General features: G+C 32.7%; 1 protein-coding gene across 2 annotated transcripts in view; it reads left to right on the forward strand.

Moving 5' to 3' along the window:
- The window catches only part of LOC150100565 (secretory carrier-associated membrane protein 1-like), a 138618-nt gene that overhangs the window by 95365 nt on the left and 21655 nt on the right, over positions 1 to 21598 (forward strand). The window contains exon 9 of one of the 2 annotated variants that reach the window (XM_090402138.1): positions 8560 to 8725. In XM_090402138.1, coding sequence (XP_090258264.1) covers positions 8560 to 8724 — 165 coding nt within the window. In that variant the 3' untranslated portion in view covers position 8725. The remainder of the gene's footprint in view (positions 1 to 8559; positions 8726 to 21598) is intronic. The other variant, XM_090402139.1, reaches the window with a different exon arrangement.

The following is a 21598-nucleotide window of genomic DNA, read 5'->3' on the forward strand; positions in this document are numbered from 1 at the left end:
GAAAATAGGCAGAATCATTGAAAATGTCAACTGTGTTGTGAATGGAGAACCTGTGGAACAAGTAAAACATTTCAGCTACTTAGGCACAATTTTTACTGAAGATGGTAAACTAAATATAGAAATAGACAACAGAATCAGCAAAGCTGGTATCATGGGAAGTCAATTGAATAAATTCATATGGAATAAGAAAGAAATTAGTCGGAACACTAAATTAGCCGTATACAAGACTGTGTTCAAACCAATTCTAACTTATGGATCTGAGAGCTGGGTCAGAAGTAAAACACTTGACCAAAGACTAGAGACCGCAGATATGAGAGTCCTGAGAAAGATTAGAGGCGTGAACAGATGGCATCAATGGCAATATCATATTAAAAATGAGGATATTAGGAAAGAACTTGACATTGTCAGCATCCAGGAATGCGTTAGCAGAGCTAATCTCAGATGGTATGGTCACTTAAATAGAATGGGAGAGGAAAGATTAGCAAAACAAGTGTTCTTTGCCAGGTTGGCAGGAAAACGACCCAGAGGAAGACCAAGATATAGGTGGATTGATACGGTACAAAGTGCCTTAGACGATAGAAATATAAGATCTGATAATGTTGGAGTCTTGACAAGTAACAGACTGATTTGGAGGAAAATTGTAGATAGGAACTTAGTAATGATGTAATTTTTTCATGTAGTACTGTCATATCCTGTACACCCCTTGAGGGTACATGGCAGGAATTTGATGATGATGATGATGATCTGTGGTGTGATGTGAACAAATTCCGGCAGTTATGGGTTGTCTTATATGTCTGTAGATTCGTCAAGAGCTAAGCATGGGAATTTAAATCATTTTGCTTTTGGCCTACAACATCAGCACTGATCTTTAAGATATCTATCTGTGGTGTGATGTGAAGCTGGTGTTAGTGCTATTAGTCACTGAAGTTTTGTGTTTGGTTCTAACACTGCAAAAACTTCAGCTATATTCTTCTTAAATTCACCATCGGAATATGGGCGTTTAGCATGAGCAGTATTCCACGATATAACAAAACTGGCTTCATTTATATCGGCTTCCTTGTTGAACGTTGTCAACAGTGTCTACTTACTATTTATTGATGATTTTAACATAGTTAACTTGTTTTTCTGTAATGCTGATTTAGGCAAATAATGAGATGAAAAGTTTTTGTGATTTGTTTCATAGTGACATTTCAAGTTGCTGGCTTTGTAATGACTGATGGTCATTACAAAGGTGAATGCAATGGTGAATTTGCCCTTATGTGGTCAGTGGTGAATGCAAAATCTTCTTCCCACTGTTGGTTAAAATTTCTGTTTTCATCTTCTTGCTTCTTATAATTTGACACCATCTTCCTTCACCAAATTTTCAGACACGTCTTAAGAAATTAAAGTGTAAAGAAACTGAGCTCCAATATGCACAATGCAACCAAACTATTGCGGCAAGTATCACACTAACACAGTTTTAATTTCACTACTCACAACACTACTACACTTGCTACAATCACACAACCAAAAGTAAAGTCTACCAAAGCTAATATTAGATTCTCCAGCACATTTCCCCTGTGATCCTTGCTGATCAAAAATTTCTTTAATCCCTGACTCAAATCTAATATTAAAATTACCATTTAAATTTTTAAATATGTTTACTCACCGTGAACATTAAACTTACATTTTAATCCAGTTGACTCTCAGTTAATATCCAGTAAATAATTATAAAGCTTGGAATTTTTTTATTTGCATGTTATATTAATCATGATGCAGAAAAAGAGCTTGGCCAACATTCCACGAGCTGTACATGTGGTTTGCAAGCCTCAGTTTGGCCACCCCTGTAATATGCCATTGGAAATCATGCCCAAGTGTGCATAACTTTACACATTGAATTGACAACCATTATCATTTGCCAGCTGTTCCAGGTTATTGAAATCATTCCACAAGTCTGTTTGTCAGTAGCATCTCTAATTGCCCTGCCATCCACTTATCCAACTCAATAGTTTACATTTGAATCCCATATTCTCCAGTTTATGCAGTAGCCTTTCATGTAGTATCCTATCAAATAGCTTAGCAAAGTCTAACAGTATCATAGTGCATCCATTACCTTTATCCAACTTAGCAGACTATAAAACATTTGCAGATTGCTAAAACATAACCTCCCTTTAGTGAACCATGCAGTTCTTTGCAAAGTATAGCTTGTCCATCAATCAATTTCACTATGTGAGTTCTTTAAAACTTCTCAATTTTTTAAGATGTGTCTGAAAATTTGGTGAAGGAAGATGGTGTCAAATTATAAGAAGCAAGAAGATGAAAATAGAAATTTTAACCAAGAGTGGGAAGAAGATTTTGCATTCACCATTAAAGGAAGTCAACTTTTTTTTTTACTTACAGCTAATGATAAGATTCTTTCAGGTGGCCTTTAACCTGCATGAATCATTTCTTTTCATACTCTGATTTTGCTTTCCATACAATACTTAAATTTTCTGGCCTGAACCTTATATATTTCATAACTGTTTTCACTCTTATCATGATATTCTTTTTGCATCTTCTTATGGACCTCTTTCTTAATAAGTGTGTACTTCCATTTCACTCCCACCCTATTTGTTCCTTGAACTCTAGGACGCATTCAGATAGTGGCTCATTTAAGCTTCTTTTCAAAGTTTCTCATGCGTTGCTGATATCCTCCCCATTTTCAGTAACTGACGTCATTGTATCAAAGATAATATTCTCATGAGTTTATCATAATTTCCAGTTTTGTAGTTCAGCATACAACACTTGTCCTAATTGGAACATATATAGTTAACTACTTCTCAGGACAATGCAACATGATCACTGCCATCAACTGATTGCAAAGCATTCACATTCTTAACTGAGACAATTTAAGCACCATGATCAAATTTAACACTTTTTTGACCTTGAGTTCTTTCTTTCACATTCTGCTTGAGAGTGTTGTCTTGTAACAGCTCAGTAAATTCTCCTTCATTTGTATGATGAGATTTCTCTTCTACCAATAAGTGTTTGGATAATTTAAGTCAACCATAATGATTATTTCTCACCTGGTATCCATAAGGTTAAATTGGCAATGAATTTCATCATCCTCAGCAGCTGAACCATCAGGTCTGTAGCAACACAATATATTTTATCCTGTTATCTTCGACTCTGCACCAGATAGCCACAAACTCACTGCTACATTGGATGTTATTATTGCATTCATGAGTTTCTATCCTAACAGTATACAAATCTGATATTAGTATTTCTTTCTCCCTACCTCCTCTTCTGTTCTTCCTAAAAAAAAATAGTATACTCTTTGCACTCAATTCCTGTTACCAACTCTGACTCTGCCAAGTTTCACTAATGCCAATAATTTTAGACAAAAACATATTCACCAAAACAATGAACTCAGCCCCCTTTTTCTGACTTTCCTGGCTTTTCATATATGTAAATTACAATCTGCTTGGCCTGGTAGGGCAACTTTCTCTTCTCCACAAACACACTCAAAAAAAGTCTGAACCCAAAGCATAAATCTCCACCCTTTCACCATATTCATAACCATGCTCAATGACATTCATATCATTGTTATGTTTGCATAACATAGCTACATACCACATACACACACACCCACATGCTCACAATTTCCCCAATGATGATCTAGTTTCACTTTCTGTGTTTGTTTAGGTCTCAGCCAAATAGGGTTTATACAAAAACCGACTTTTGAAAAAAACGGTTTTCGAATTAAAAAAATATATATAATTAAAACAGTAAAAATATTTAGTTAGTTTAAAATTTTTCAGTTTATTCAATATTTATAGAACTACAAAAATATAAAATAAAATATACTCCATACAAAACCAAATAAATAAATTAAAAAAAACTAAACTAAAATCCATTCAAAATATAAATTATAAATTTCATATAGTATTTTTCTTCAGGAAATATGATTTCAAAAAACAAAATGTCCACTGAATGATTACTTAATCTTGTTATTCTAGATACAGAATTGCCTGAAAGAGAAAATACTCTCTCACTGGCTACTGAACTTCGTTTTATTGTTTTCAGAACATCAAATAATAAATCTAAATTCTTTGTTCTTTTATTGGTTGCCTAAAATACTGAAAATTTGGCATTCAGTGTCTTCGAATTTGATATTATTTCTTCAGGTTCCTCAAGAAATCTATGAATTGATTTTTTCATGGCTTCTTCCAGAGCATTGCCCTAATTAATAGTTTTTCCGATATATTCTAGACAATATTTTTCCAGATAACTTAATAATATTGAGTTTTGAGGCTAGTGGAAATCTGTTTTGGGAGCAGTGATGGGAGAGATTTGTGAGCTATTTTTAGCTCGCCCTGATCCAATCCAAACTTGTCTTCTTTCTTGAATTCATACTTCTAAAGCATTTAATAATTTGGAACTAATTTCAGTCTTTAAATTTTTTAGTTCATTTAACAGAAATTCAAATATGCCTTCACTTGTTAATAAATTGGCATCTCGCCACCCTAAGACCTCAGCTGCTGGATGTATTGGTCCCAACACTTTAAGAAACACCAATATCGTTCAAAGCTAAAACAGCATTCTTTTAATGTTATAAATCTTTCAATTGTGGCCTCTAAACTATTCCATCTCGTTTGGCAGTCAAGAATCAGACTTAATTCCTTTCATTTTTCTTGTTTTACATAATTCTGAAGGATGCCATCTTTTATGGGAGATTTTCTAAAAAAATTTGCAAAATTTTTCTAATTTGGAAATCGATTATTTGTAATTGTCAGACAACATATGGAATCCACAGTCATTATCTAGATCAAGAGAATTTAAATCCTCACCATAGTCATCTTCCGATTCTTCACTTGTAACATATACATTGGTTTCAAGTCAAAATGTTAAGATTTTTAATTAAATAATTAATTAATTCTAGTATCTAAAACCCGGTTTTTAAAAACCGACAAACCCTACAGCCAAATTAATAATTTCTCCAAGCACCTGTTGCAGGCTGCCCCTCTTGTACAGATTTTTCTACTGTCAACTTCACTCCATTCATCCCAAAACTCATCTGTTTTTACAGCCTGTGCATTGAATCACTTGCTATTATAGTTCTTCTAACCTCAGTTCTGCTATATCTTGGTAATCAGCTAAACTTATTATCCAGATTGTTTATCATAACCGTGTATAATGAGTGATATATAGTTTCATCATTCATCACACAATTATACAAAGCTGTAATGCTACTGAACCCAAAAAAAAATAAAAATATATATATATACACACACAGTAGAACTCGGTTATAACGAATTCCATGGGACCGCATATATTTGTTCATAATAACCATTATTCGTTATATCCAAGAAGGTCATAATTTGAGTGAATTAAAAATGTTTTCAGATTTTTCTCGGAATGGGTATATTGGGTAACATAAATACATATGTGCATACATACGTATAAAGAACAAAAATTTATTTTTAAAACTTCACATTTTTACATAAAAAATCATCAAGCGTGCTTTGCTTTGCACAAGACACATATTTCATACGTTTGAAATTGTTCTTTATACCACTAAGATGCTAGAATGTGTCATCTGAACTTACAGATCACAATTCCATAAATCTTGTTAAAATATGTAAAGCACTTTCTGCTTCACACCAGGTAACGATTTTCTCATCATTGCTATTTTCTTCCTCGGAGTCACTACTACTATTACCTTCTTCTGGTGTATGAGAGATTTGTTTTAAGATGTCAGCTTCTGTCGATATACCAGAAGTTGCGACGCCATTATCAATGTCTATAAAATTATCAATCTCTGCACATGTTTCAAAATTGTTCAAGTTTCGCGCTTTTAACCACGCTGATAACGGTAAGTTATCCTCTTCATCTTCAGATTCGCACTCGTATTCCGCAAGACCGGCTTTCTTAAAACAGTTTTGTATCGTAGACGATGACACCAAATTCCAAGCATCACTCATTAAACGTATTGCGTGAAGTACGCTGATCTTTGAGTCGTAAGCATAAGCATTTTCCACAGATTTTTCTCTGCGTTCTATCAGTTCCAAGATTAACAGATGACGAAAATGGGATTTAAAACATCTAATTACGCCTTGATCAAGTGGTTGCAAGACAGATGTCACATTCGGTGGCAAAAAAACAAGTTTTATATTTGTTAAATTAGCCACTACAGGATGGGCAGGACAGTTGTCTATCAATAACAAAATTTTCCGGTTTTCACTGCGAAGATTTTTATCCCACTTGCGAATTTCATTTTCAAAAATTGAAGATGTCATCCAGGCTTTCTTATTCGCTGTATAATCAACGGGGAGTTTCTTTATGTTCTTAAAGCATCTAGGCTTTGCCGATTTTCCAATTACAAGAAGCTTTCTTTTATCGCTACCAGTCATGTTCGCACAAACTAAAACTGTGAGTCTATTTTTGATAAGTTTTCTGCCAATGCACTTTTCATTTTTAAATTGAAAAGTTTTATCGGGCGTTAAATTTTTAAAAAAAACCTGCTTCGTCTGCATTATAAATGTTGTTGTATCAATACCTATGTTTGATATCCAGCCATACATTCTTGATCCAGTCAGAAAAAGCGTTTTTGTCAACGGACAATGCCTCACCACTTACTTTTGTGTAGACAATATTGTTTCTGTTCTTAAAGCAATCAATCCACCCATTGTTGCATTTAAAATCGCTATAACCAAGTTGAACAGCAAATTTTTCTGCTTGAACTTTCAAAATTGGTTTCCTAATAGGTAAGCCAGCGGTTCTTTGCACTATAAACCACAAAAGAAGTGCCTCGTCAACATCACTTTTATTACATTTTTTAAGTTTTTTACACTTCGATAAATTGTTTTCAAAAGCTTTCAGAGTCAACTTGCGATTCTTCCAAATTGTTGATATTGTAGATGGGGACAAACCATACTTCTTTGCTACTGTCAGATTTAATTGGCCACTTTCCACCTTCTGTATAATGTCTACTTTTTTGGAAACCGATAAAATTTTCCATTTGACTCCCGTCATTTTTCCACAACCAGAAAATGTGTACGTACGAAATGTCAGTAAAGGAACGACTAACGTGTACGTCCAGGTGAAGAATATCGCAAACTCTTTTTTTAGAGCAGTTGGATTCTAAGAAAAACTGAATTGCTTTTAATCTCCTAAGAAATTTAACTGTCCACTATTTTCCTAAAAAAAACCTTCGTTAGTATGTACAATTTATTAGGAGATGAAAAGGATCAGCCCTAAGAATATGTATATTCTTAAATTTTGGTTCGTTATTCCCGTGAAACGAATTCGTAATAAACATGAAATACATGCATTAAATCAAATGTAATTCAAATATACTTTCAAAATTATTCGTTATAAACGCGAATTCGCTGTAACCGTGATCGTTATAACCGAGTTCTACTGTATATATGAAATAGCACTCCAGAGCTGGTTTTGGATTATATGCCGTTTTTTTTTTTTTTTTTCATAATAAATAAAAATCCAATGGAAACTGAAATGGGGGGTGCAACTCTGCAAAATTTAATCTTAGTACCAAATTTCATTTGATTTCATCTAACAAGAGCAGTTGTTGCTTTGTATAATTTCAAAATGTTTTACTAACTTTTGTCTTTTCACATCAGTTCAGATGGCTGGACAAATTTTTGCAAGTATTTCGAATACTGATTTATGATATCTGTTCAGTCAATCATTAAATAATTTTTGTACATATCAATGAGCCAAACAAACGTGATAGGTTCTTATGCATTCTGATAAATGCATAAGAACCTATTATGGTCAACAGGGGTTATAACCCAGATGACATTCAACATATTGTTCGATATAATCTTTTTCCATTACCCTGATGCATTGCAGGTTTTGTAATTGTTGCTTTGTGTTTGCGTGTGTGAGAGAGAGAGAGATCAGCTCTTCCTTTGACAGCAGAAAATATATACTATTTTCAAACCACTTCTAGAATTATCTTGACTCCTCCTTTAGTTAAGAACAAGCAGTCTCTGTCTTATATACTAGTGCTTACCAGATTTCTTCTTACCAACTTCCTTTCTTTATATAGAAAGATCAATCTGTGAAAATCAGAATGGATGAACATAGGAAAGTCAGCCTATGATATGGTGTTTTCACTGTATATGGAAACCATTGGAACTAGAGGAATCATAAACATTTATTCTCACAACTTGTATTGTCCTTTGTCTAACCAGATTTTAATCAGTAATCATTCCCATTTGTGAAATATGGGAGGTTATTGTTACTTATTCATAAGGATTCTAATATTGCTAAATGTAACATTACTGCTTTACTCTGAAGATTTCAGAAATATTACTAATGAAATATTGGTTTTATTAAACTTTTTTCCTCTTGTATTGAATTATGTACTAAACAAATTGTTCTAAATTATCTGTTGAAGTTAAACCTTTCATGTAGTTTAATATTGAAACAGTTTTACAGTGGTGCTAGACAAGTGGTAGTGGTAAATGAAATTTGTTAATTAAAAACCTTTCAGATTTGTATATTATGATGCATTGTTTGAAAGTTTTGTACCTATCTCATATTTCTAAAGTGATTGATTTTAAATTTCTTTAGGTTCATCGTATTTATCGCACTACAGGCGCTAGTTTTGCAAAAGCCCAACAGGAATTTGCGACAGGAGTCCTTCGCAATGAACATGTACAAACTGCAGCTGCCAATGCAGCTGCAGGAGCTGCTCGCCAAACCATTAGCCAGACCTTCAGTGGTAATCGCTATTGAAGTATGGTGGTTGTTGTTTTGAATTTTTTTTGCTATGGTCTCATCAACGTACCAAAAAAATCATTCCAATAGAATTTTAAGGAAAAAAATGAAAGCTAATTATTTGTACTAATCGATCAGATTCTGCAAGGCTGAATTGTGTGCGTCTGCACAATTCATTGTGGAAAAATTTTTTGCCAAAAAATTCACTGCAGGGAAAATTTCTCAAGGAAAATTGAAATAATATTGTAACAATATACATATATGAAAAACGAATGCAAAACAAATATTTTAGGAAATGGTCTCTTTCTGCATTATTTATTTAATTTTATATTATTTAGCTTTTTTATAATTTTTCATTATGTATGATGTGTAATTAATATATTTAATATATTGTATTTTACTGATCAGCGAGTTCCATGATATCTGTTTATTTCTTAAAATGCTACATCTTTTTTTAGATACTATAGGCTCTTCTGTAGATCAGATAATAATTTTTTCACAAAACTGTGGTAGGGTGGTTAGGAAGTATGGGTACTAAATTTAAGAATGTCTTTTTTTATAGCCATTCAATATTGTTTTTTGTTAAAAAAAAAAAAAATAATAATAATAATAATAATTCAGAAGATGAGCTGCTTTCAATTTTAGGATACCAGTGTATTTTTAACTGACTCCACTTTTCCTACATAGTAAATTTCTTTAGGTTCATCGTACTTATCGCACTACAGGTGCTAAGAGATTCTGTTATTGTTTTACAGCGCTAGGTTAACACTACATTTGCACCCCTTTTTTGACTTAAAAAAATGTATATCAAAATTAAATACATAGTTAATTTTTGTGAGAATGAACTATGTGGGTGGTTGGAGAGGAGGTACGTTAACCACTTGGGCAACAATATTGACTACAAATATTTCTAATTACAGTTTTATTTTTGAACTATTTTCACAAGAGAATTAGTTACGTATTCATTTCACTTCGGAAGAATGCACCTATACTTTTTTATCAAAAAATAATTTCAAAATTTCTACGTTTCATGAAATATTGGTATTGCGAAATGGGATTTTTGCCTTAAACTAATTTACATCATGGAAAAATTTATGTGATTTTTCTGTCATTTTAATATATCCACTTATAGGTGAACATGTAGTCTTAACCTATTATTTCTGTAAAATAATAATAACATTCATAATCTCCTTACCATGTTAAAAAAAAATGGTTCCAAAATACACTGGTATGTACATGTGGTTGGTGTATTTATTTTTACTTACTTCCTCACACTCAGTGGTTTAATTCTTAATTCTAAATAAAAAGAAAATGTCAAAACTAAACTCCAAATCTAACTTTGCACACAGGTTTGTATCCCAGGATATCTCATATGCAACTTAATCTCTTTAATTAACCTGTTAACTCATTAATTGAAGTACTTTACCCAGTGCTTCCCAAACTTTTTCAGTTCATGACACCCTTGGTGTATCAGGATTTTTCCATATCATCCAAACTCAGAACATAGGCCTACCTAACAGTTCTAGTGCACAGTTGGTGTGGTTAGGTTGGTTAAGTTAAAAATAAATAAATAAAACACGTATTTCAAATTCACAAACAATTATGTAAAAAGTATTAAATAAGTATATCTTTTGAACAATCAAATCATAATTAGTGGGACAGGTGAGCCTGTTGTTCACTGTGCATTTCTCAGATCTTAGAATCAAACTTGTACAGTGTCCATTAGATGTCCTTCCTATCATTTTATCAACACGTTGATGGTCTGATTTTAAAACCACGTGTGCTAAGTGATTTCAGTGAAAATATTGGAATGTTACAGTTTGGGAACCACTGGGTTAACCTATTAACTCATTAAGAGACTGAGTCTTTACACACCTCATCACAATAAAAACTCTTTAATTTTCAAAATAACACAAATATATACAACATCAAATCTACTATTTAACTATGCAAGTGCAATGTACTAACATCACAACTCCAAACCATATGAGAAAACCCTTTAACTACACAGCTTCCTTTGTCACGTAAACATTTATTATCTTGATTTAGTCTCTTGCTTCTGCAGAAACTTTAATCCTGCTTGCATTCACACAAGAGAAAGACTAACACAGAAACTGCTTTCTATATAACAGCAACAAAAGTTAAATTCTTATCATTTACTAAGCATATTCTATATGAACTGAAAAACAAAGTTCCTTACAGCTTTAAATGAATTAAATCCTATATGGATTAATGACCACAAAAACTTCACTATCTCTTCATAAAAGGATATCCGTTGTCAGCCTTCCATTTCTACTTTTTTGTCTAATTTCTGCTCAATCTTCATATATTGAAAACACAAAAAAAAACTCCTAGTTTTTCTCCTGACTGCTTAGCAATGTTTCATGATGTTCTTTTCACATCTGTGAATGCTCAGAAATGAAACTGAGCAACTTCCTCTGTTCGACTGTTACTGCCTTCCAGCATTGAGCTTGAAACGAAGTTCTTTCGGCATAATGCAGAAAATTTTAATTATAATTTTATTATGAAAACAGCCAGAATTTATAACAGTTAATTTCACAATTTTTATGCACTAATGTAAAAGAATTTTAATACTGGTATCCTATAATAAGCATCTCATCTCCTGAATTAATTCAGTAAAATAATTAATATCTCAACTACAGAACCTGTAATATCTAAAGTATTTTGTTTTTATTTCTTTAATAAAATTAGGTAACTCGCTGATCAGTTAAATACAAAATATTATATAAAAAAAAAAAGCTAAATTAATTAAATAATACAGAAAAACTATTTTCTAAAATAGTTTTTTGTATGTGTGTGTATCATTACAATATTTCAGTTTGCTTGTGAAGAATTTTCTCTGTGATGAATTATTAGCAAATAATTTTCTGTGAACCCTTATCAGTATATCAGATTATCTTCAGAACGTTAGTATATTTTCTTAAACACAATCAGGCTAGATGTTTGTTCATTAAAATGGAATGTAGCATTAGAAAATTATGTATTCTAGAAACAAAGTATCTAAAGTTCACTGTCCAAATGGTACATTATAGTTTTAATCAGTTTATAAAACATTTATACATAAATTGCAAATATTTCTTGCTGAACATAAAATAACTCATGTGGGTCCAATTACTGGAATCTTTCTTATAAAATAACTGTTTTTATTTCTGATGACAGGTGATAGGGATTTCTAATGAGAGTAGTAGAAATGTAACTAAAGAACATGTCTTAGTAGCAGTCTGTTTTTCCTTTAAAAGAAATGAAATAATATTTAGCAAAGAAAACATTTGCTTTCATAGGTGGCAGAAAAATGTCATGAAGGCAGCAATTTCAAATATGACATCATTCAGTTCAGGAGCTTATGAAGAATGTTTGGGTGGGTGGGAGTTATTTCAATCTTTGCTTAAAAACAGGAAGATATTATGGTAGCATCCAGCTGCTCACATGATGGTTTATTGCACTCTCAAATATGTTCAACTTGAGTACCACACAGTGCATGCCTCACCAACTGACTTTTACTATTGGCATGCTGAATCATTTAGTTAATGAAAGTTTGAAGAAAAAGCATTGCATTTTCAAATGATTCCTCTTATGTTTCCAGGAAAGTTTTTATAAGTCCTGTGGCTATACACAAGTTAGTCCCCACATACTGAAGAATTGTAGAGTATAGTGTTGTAGTGAGTACTGAATGTGATAGCTGTAAAATTAATGTCTGATTTTGTCTCATATACAGTTGAATAGTTAATCCATTATCTTTTGTAGAACCAGTATTTACAGCAAGCAGTTATTGTAATATGCTGGAACTGGTTCTCATATGGCTGCACTGACAGGTCATTGGTCAGTACTTCTGATTGTGCATGATCTGTGCAGTGAATATCATCCTAAGGAATTGACAAGGAGGCATTAGCCCCTTTTCCCTGTTCTTTCAGGATCCTCTGTTGTCTCTACTTTTATCTTGTAATACACTCCTGTCGAAAATGCCAATAGTTTGATCACAAGGTTTATGGTAGTTAATATTTTGATAATATTCTACATATCATACATGCAAAACATTAGTAGAAATGGAATTTGTCGATTTTCACTATAGCAAACATTACCATTATAACAAATTCACTCAGGAACTTTTTGTGGTGATGTTAGTCCCAACCAAAGAAACTCCATAGGCACAATGCCTATGAGAGCTTCTTTGGTTAGGACTTTTTTTGGTTTTCTAAAACATTAAAGAACTATTCCTGTGGTTCCATTATAAGTTTATTATAGTGAAAAGTGACTATATCATCCAAATATACAGTTGTTTGCAACAAGAAATGCACATTCTGAGCTTGACTTAAACACTCATAAAAAGAAATACTGACTTATTGTCAACAGTATATTTCATACCCAGATAAAATCATATCTTTTGGACACTATTATATATAAAGGATTTGACTGAAACCCAGTACAATTTTCACATTAGAATATCTTAAAAATTATGTTTTTTTAATCAGGTGACGTATGATTTATACTGTTCTTTTCATGTTCTGATACTGGAATAGTGTCAGAATATTTTATTTCATCCACTTATCCTTTATTAGTGTCTGCATCGTTCATGATATGAGAGCTTACTGATTTATCATCAGTAAACTCTCACACTGATCTGTTTTGCAATTCAGCTGACTTACCATTTTTGCTTATTATTCAGCATATGGAATAGCTGGTGATCTTGATAACCAGATTTAGAACAAGGCTATGATGCATCATACCTTGTTCTAAATTTTTGCTGATGTTTGTATGCTATACCCTTTCTTTTATAGTAAATAAGGAAGAAATATTTATGTAATGGGTATGTATAAAGTGTCCAAATATAATGAGATGCTAAATATGATTTGTGTGACTTTCACTGGATGGTGATTAATCAGTTATATGACAGCATGATTGTTTTCTTTGACTATGAAGGAGTTATGCATTGGTAATTCATGTCTATGGGCCAAGTCGTCAACCAAAAGTATTATTTTGCTTTTCTTGGAAATGGCTCCATTGACAGAAGTTTTATTCAGGCTAGAGAAATTTCATATAGAATATACTGTATGAATGTTGAGTTGAGTGAATCATAAATAATACTTATTTTACTTAAGTTCTAAACCGAATGAGTTATTATATAGATTATTTGTTTGTGTTTCAGGGAGTTTGATCAAGTTATTCCAGCTCCTAAACATTTAGAGCTAGGATGAATTAATTTGGAATATAGCTTCTTGTCATAACAGAAAAGAATGTTGTTGGCTCTGAGAGCTGTGCATTTCAGGACAGTTTCCTTTGATATCAATATATGGCCTGTTTGAGTTTATTTGTGGATTTCACTGTGACCTGCTATAAACTAGACTGGCCTAGTTGGTCAAATGGATAATGTACATGCTTTCCAACTAATAGGCTGTGGGCTTATATTCCATTGGGTGTTTGTAAAAGTCTTATAAAAGATTTGTAAATATCTCTTTACTTGTGACTAGCAATTTTTCTATCAAATTTAATTTCAGATTTCTTTGAACACACTAGATTCATGACAAATTTTTCATGCTGAAGAGATGTGGATATAATTCTGAAATCCTTAGGAAGAGCCAGACTTAAACTCATAAGCACTCAGAACATGTCAGAAGTAATTTTTTTATTTATTTCAAAACCATTCATTCAGTACACAAACCATAATTTATGCTAAAGCTGATATTCTCAGGCCAATTATTTATCCTTTTTTACAAAATAAATGCAGTTGACTTCATGGTAGTGAAATATGGAATGCTGCTTTTCTCTCATATTGGACATGCATTACTAATTGAAAATATCAAACTGAATATGTTCCTGAAACAAAATGTGAAGTAATATGTGTTCTGTGTGAAAGGCTGGAATGAGAAGTTCACAATAGAAAAACAGTTTAAAAATTTATAAAAATAACTGTAATCGAGATATAGACAATTTAATCTTTTTTCTAATGAAAGTTTGATTTTCTTCAAAATACTTTGAAACAAAATCATAGGTCTGGATATTTTTTTTTTTTTTTATTACAAAGCAATAAACCATTGCTTCCATAAAACACTTAGGATGCTGCTCACTCATAAGAATGGCTTAAGTAGCATCTCACCTGATCTGTTCACTCTCACTTCCTTGTTGCATTCAAAAGAATAAAATGTGCTCTTTTGAAGAAAAGACGTCTTCATATTGCAAGTATATAGCCAGTTCATGCATGTGGGATAATAGGTGTAAATAAAAAAAAATAAATGCAATTATAGGCAATGCAAACATACTCTGCTCATGGGTTTTGATCCAGCTACTAACATGGAAGAAAGGTGAATCTCACATAATAAATCACATAATCTTCCATATTGAAGAAAGGTGAATCTCACATAATAAATCACATAATCTCCCATATTTTTGTTGACATCCTTTCTTTTGACTGCACTTGATATGAGCATTTATAAAAGCTTTTCAACCAGAAGTGTATTAGCTAGTCTCATACTGCACAAAATTCTGCCTCATCTACCCCAGCCAAAATGTGCACACAGTAGACAGAAATAATATGCATCTCATAATCATAATGAATGGAGCACTTTGTGGGAAGCCTTCATTTAGCTGGACAGAAAATGGCTGATGATAATCATAGCTACTGGAATTATTAAAAAAATAAAATAAAAAAAAATCATCTGATTTTAGCTATTCATTTCCCTTTTTGTGCATTTCACAAAATGCATAAACACCTTTAGATTTGCGTGTCTATCCACAAGTTATTCTGCAACTCTAGTTGGGTGAATTTTATTGAAATTTGGTATTTAGAATCCATTTAAAAATTTGTTAAGCTGCCTTAATCTGTCTGACCATTTGTAGGGACACAAAGAAGCAAAATACACCAAAATTTTATATTACAATAACTCTTTGGTTGGATGGAAGTAACTGGAATTTGGCATTTGCGATCTACATAAGATTTTGGTTTCAGTTGGATCAAATTCTATTAACAAAAATGAAACTGACATTAATTCCAGGCAATCAGCAAAACTCATTAGTTTTGCTGATTGGCTGGAATTTTAATAAATTGTTGTTTCAGTTTTCGTTTGTTGGATAAACCAAAACTGTTTGTTGTAATGGTAGAATTTTGCAAATTATGTCAGTAGTACATTAGCTAAAAAGTGGTAGACATTCATGATATAACTTTAGATATGATCAACAGATTTTTACAAAAGGTACCATCTCTGAATGGAATTTAATGAATTTGATATTTAGGATCTCTGAACATTTGCTGAATCATTTCAGTTTTGGTTTCACTGACTTCTTGGTTGCTGGATAGAGAATTAAAATGGTCAGCTTATCTTAGATAAATGCTAAATTGCCACACACGCACACACAAATTTACATTTCATAATACATGCAATTTGTACATATGCATGCATTCTGCACACTTTGGCAAAATATATCATTCATTTGTTTTAAAACTGGAATACCATGAGTAGACAAGAATAATACAAGGAGAACTCTCATGGAAAATTTTTTTTATTGTAAAATTTGTGCTTATGTTTCACAAACATCTACAGTTCAGAAATGAAATTATCAATTAAACAATCCGGAAAATTCTGAAAAGTGCCACCCATATATATAGTAGAATTCGGTTATAACGAATTCCACGGGACCGCATATATTTGTTCGTAATAATCATTATTCGTTATATCCAAGAAGGGCATAATTTGAGCGAATTAAAAATGTTTTCAGATTTTTCTCAGCATAGGTATATTGGGTAACATAAATACATATGTGCATGCATACATACATATAAAGAACAAAAATTTATTTTTAAAACTTCACATTTTTACATAAAAAATCATCAAGCGTGCTTTGCTTTGCACAAGATGCATATTTCATACATTTGAAATTGTTCCTTATACCACTAAGATGCTTGAATGTGTCATCTGAACTTACAGATCATGATTCCATAAATCTTGTTAAAATATGTAAAGCACTTTCTGCTTCACACCAGTTAACGATTTTCTCATCATTGCTATTTTCTTCCTCGGAGTCACTACTACTGTTATCTTCTTCTGGTGTATGAGAGATTTGTTTTAAGATGTCAGCATCTGTCGGTATACCCAAAGTTGCAACGCCATTATCAATGTCTATAAAATTATCAATCTCTACGCACGTTTCAAAATTGTTCAAGTTTCGTGCTTTTAACCACGCTGATAATGGTAAGTTATCCTCTTCATCTTCTTCATATTTGCACTCGTATTCCACAAGACCGGCTTTCTTAAAACAGTTTTGTATCGTAGACGATGACACCAAATTCCAAGCATCACTCATTAAACATATTGCGTGAAGTACACTGATCTTTGAGTCGTAAGCATAAGCATTTTCCACGGATTTTTCTCTGCATTCTATCAGTTCCAAGACTAACAGACGATGAAAATGGGAATTAAAACATCTAATTACGCCTTGATCAAGTGGTTGCAAGACATGTCACATTCGGTGGCAAAAAAACAAGTTTTATGTTTGTTAAATTAGCCACTACAGGATGGGCAGGACAGTTGTCTATCAATAACAAAATTTTCCGGTTTTCACTGCAAAGATTTTTATCCCACTTGTGAATTTCATTTTCAAAAATTGAAGATGTCATCCAGGCCTTCTTATTTGCTGTATAATCAACAGGAAGTTTCTTTATGTTTTTAAAGCATCTAGGCTTTGCCGATTTTCCAATTAGAAGAAGCTTTCTTTTATCGCTACCGGTCATGTTCGCACAAACTAAAACTGTGAGTCTATTTTTGATAAGTTTTCCACCAATGCACTTTTCATTTTTAAATTGAAAAGTTTTATTGGGCATGCGTTAAATTATAAAAAAAACCCTGCTTCGTGTGCATTATAAATGTTGTATCCATACCTTCGTTTGATGTCAGGCCATACATTCTTGATCCAATCAGAAACAACGTTTTTGTTAAAGGACAATGCTTCGCCACTTACTTTTGCATAGACAATATTGTTTCTGTTCTTAAAGCGATCAATCCACCCATTGTTGCATTTAAAATCGCTATAACCAAGTTGAAAAGCAAATTTTTTGGCTTGAACTTTGAAAATTGGTAAGCCAGCTGTTCTTTGCACTTTAAACCATGAAAGAAGTGCCTCATCAACGTCACTTTTATTACACTTCGATAAATTGTTTTCAAAAGCTTTCAGAGTCAACTCGCAATTCTTCCAAATTGTTGATATTGTAGATGGGGACAAACCATACTTCTTTGCTACTGTCAACTTTGATTGGCCACTTTCCATCTTCCGTATAATTTCTACTTTTTCGGAAACTGATAAAATTTTCCATTTGACACCCGACATTTTTCCACAACCAGAAAATGCGTACGTATGAAATGTCAGTAAAGGAACGACTAAGGTGTATTATTCGTTCGTTATTCCCGTGAAACGAATTCGTAATAAACATGAAATATATGCATTAAATCAAATGTAATTCAAATATACCTTCAAAATTGTTCGTTATAAACATGAATTCGCTGTAACCGTTATCGTTATAACTGAGTTTTCTACTGTGTGTGTGTGTGTGTGTGTGTGTGTGTGTGTGTGTGTATATATTTTTTTTTTTTTTTATTATTATTTTTTTTTTTTTTTTCCTTCCCTCCAAAAGTTAGGAAAATATTGACTGTTTTTTTTATTTACTTTTAGCTACTCTGGCAGTGCTTTTTAGCTCTTTAATTGCCGTTTCATTTCTGCACTATAGGTGAAAATTTCACAATAAAATATCAAAATATTCTATGTGAGTCTTTCCGTCTTGTATTATTCTTATTTGCTCCAAAAATATTTAATGGACCAAATCTCTTACCAAAACAAGACGCCTACTAAATAGATCTCTTGTTTTGGTAGGAGATTTGGATGCAATTTGCAAGTTTTTTTGGCATATAGAATGGGAAATTGCAAATCATCTATGCTAAGAACAGATCATTACATGCTTTTTTAGCCAGAAAAATATCAGAATTTTAAGTTATTTATCCAGGTCTGGATGATATTCTAACCCCCCCCTCCCCCAACCCCAATACACCTTTATATAGCCCATTCTACAAAAAAGGGATAAAATCAGCTGTCAGATATGCTATTATGTGAGCAAATGATTGAGGAGGGGAGAAAAAATGAATATATTAACAAGTTTCTTGAAAAGCTTGTGGTTATATCCATTGGGAAGACAGTTTGGGGAAAGCTGCTCCAAAGAACATAGATAAAATGAAAGAAGACAATGATGATAAAGAAAAATTGAATGTTTGAAGTTGAATTGCATATGTATGTTGACCAGTGGCTGCTCATGTTCTTACTTTATTAAAAGAAAATGGAGAAATGGTAATGGCAATTCAATGGAGTAACACCCATATAAGTATTTGCAAATGCATAATGAAGAAACAGAGCAGAGCACCTGTGAGAAAGTGACTGTATGGAGTCTAAGGGGCAGGGGATAACCTATTAGACAGATTGCCCTCATTTGCTACATGGCAGTTCTCCTGCCAACCTTATCTATCTTTTGGCAAACCATAAAAAGTTTTGCAGAAACTTGTATGTCACTTTAGATATCTAGGACATTTGATCAGATCTGGCATGGACACATGCTTACCAAGTTTGTCTTGTCTGCATTTTGCAATTGAGTAGCTGTCTTCCTCTGTAATTGTTCAGTATGTATCATGGTGAATGGTTTCTTTTAATTAGATTTCACAACAAGACTTCCTATATTTTAATTACTTCTCACCAACCTCAAATCTTATCTATTTGCTGATAAAAAGCACATTATGTTCCTCTTCATTTGTTAACACGTTCGCTGCCACGCTACTTCGGCATAGTCTGTTCCCGTATGCCGAGCAATTTCACTTCTTCAAGGTCAGCACGGTACTCTCGTTGCCGGCGGTAAGCGTCATACGGGTATACTCGTAGTTGGCTTGTGCAGAGCATATACCATCTATGAGAATACAGTTTTGATGCTAGCTCCACAAGCCAAGCATTTTCACTTCAAGGTCAGTACAGTAATCTCGTTGCCGGTGGTAAGCGTCATACGAGTATACTCGTAGCTGGCTTGTGTGGCTGGTTTACCAACTACGGGTATACTTGTAGTTGGCAGCGAACGTGTTAACCTGGTAGCACTCAGATGATCTGGCTTTAAAATTTTTCATAACTTCTATTGAACACTTCTACATTGCCATCTTCAGTGAAGTAAAGACTTGTTTGACAGTAGTGATACCAAAACAGCTCTATCTCTTTCCTCTTTTCTTTTCATGATCATATTTCTCTTTTCTGTCTGGCTTACACCTCTAGCCTTTCTTGGCATAAACACATTACATCCATAATTTAAAAAAACTGTCTATTTCTGTTTAAGACAATTCTCCTGCACATTTCCATCCTGTATAACTTCCAGGCCAACCTTGGATTACTGTTCTCTAGTTTCCAGTAGTGAATCAAAAATTATCCTTGAAATGCTGGATACTATCCAGAAGAGACATTTTGCTTAACAGACCTCTTTTGCCCTAATCACTTTCCATGGATGTCTTTGTCTCTGCAGTGTGCCTTTTCTACTGATATTTTCATGGATACTGTTCCACTGAACAAGCTGCCATCATTCCCTCACTTTCTTACATGCATGTAAACATCTAAGCAACTTCCAGTCAGCATCCATACAAAACTTCAAACATACCAGACCAATCTTTCATCCTTCCTCACCTCCCATTTTTTTCCCTAGCCTTCAGTTGTTCATGAAATATACAATTAGTTTCCTCTTTCTATTTAACTATTTGCCACTTCTGACAAATATTGTGATTTATCATGTGTGGTTTGGTATATAAAATTAATAACAAAAAAAAATGCCCAAAGGAAATGAAAATCATAGTTAATTGAAATACCACACTGAGATATCAGCACTTGCTGCTAGAGAAAATCATTTCCCAAATAGAAAAAGTAGCAAGCATTGTTATCACTAAGAATATACTACTGAGACTGTTTAGCCATAAAATCAAATAATACCAGTAATAACATATTTTTTTATTCTAAAATATAGAATTCGAATAAGTATTACAAAATTGTTAGGTAATCAGAATGAGATAACACATGATCAAGATGCAACAGAATATACAATGATTGCATTAACTGAATATCAGTTAACTAATTATGACATGTGATGGCTCTTTTAATTTGTGTTTGTAGTTTTACAAGTTTTCACTTGAACATGAATTTGTTTTAAATTTAAATCCCTCTTAAAAGTGCTCCAGTTAAAAGTACATGTGAAATGTTTGTTTTGATTAAGCTTTCAATATTAAATGTAATACTGTTCTGTTTTTTGTACAGTATCATTTTTGTTAGAGAATAAACATGTTTTCAAAGACTATTTTGTATATAAAACTGCCCTAAAAATCTCTTCTTAAACTGCTGAGTAACACTGACTTATGTCCACTAAAAATGTGTCTGTGTTATCAACTAATGTTTTGTGTCAAAAAAATATGCTTTGCATCTTTTTTTTTTTTTATGTATATTTCCCTTCCTCTTCTTTCCAAGATCTTGATATAGATATAAATCTCTTGTGGCATTTAAAAAAAAGGGATGGGTACACATGTAGGAAGTATACATTGAGAATAATATGCTGTCATATAATAAACTTCTACAGCATCACAAGGAGTGAGGTTTTTATTCTGCACCAGAAGAACATAAATGTTGATGTAATTATTGAATTTTTTTTTGGCACTTTTCAGTCTGCATTTCCTCCTTGCCTATTTTCTAGATATGTCTGTCCATTGGAAAAACTTTTTTCTTTTCATTCTATATAAATCAAATAACAATAAGTACTTCACTCTTCTAAAATGTTTGCAAAATCCATTTGGATGGAGGAGAGGACTTAATTCAGTTGTTTAATTGTACT

This window comes from Typopeltis vanoorti, chromosome 12 (genome assembly GCF_054136105.1).
Source record: "Typopeltis vanoorti isolate ZY-2024b chromosome 12, IOZ_Tvanoo_1.0, whole genome shotgun sequence".
In the NCBI taxonomy this organism is placed as follows: Eukaryota; Metazoa; Arthropoda; class Arachnida; order Uropygi; family Thelyphonidae; genus Typopeltis; species Typopeltis vanoorti.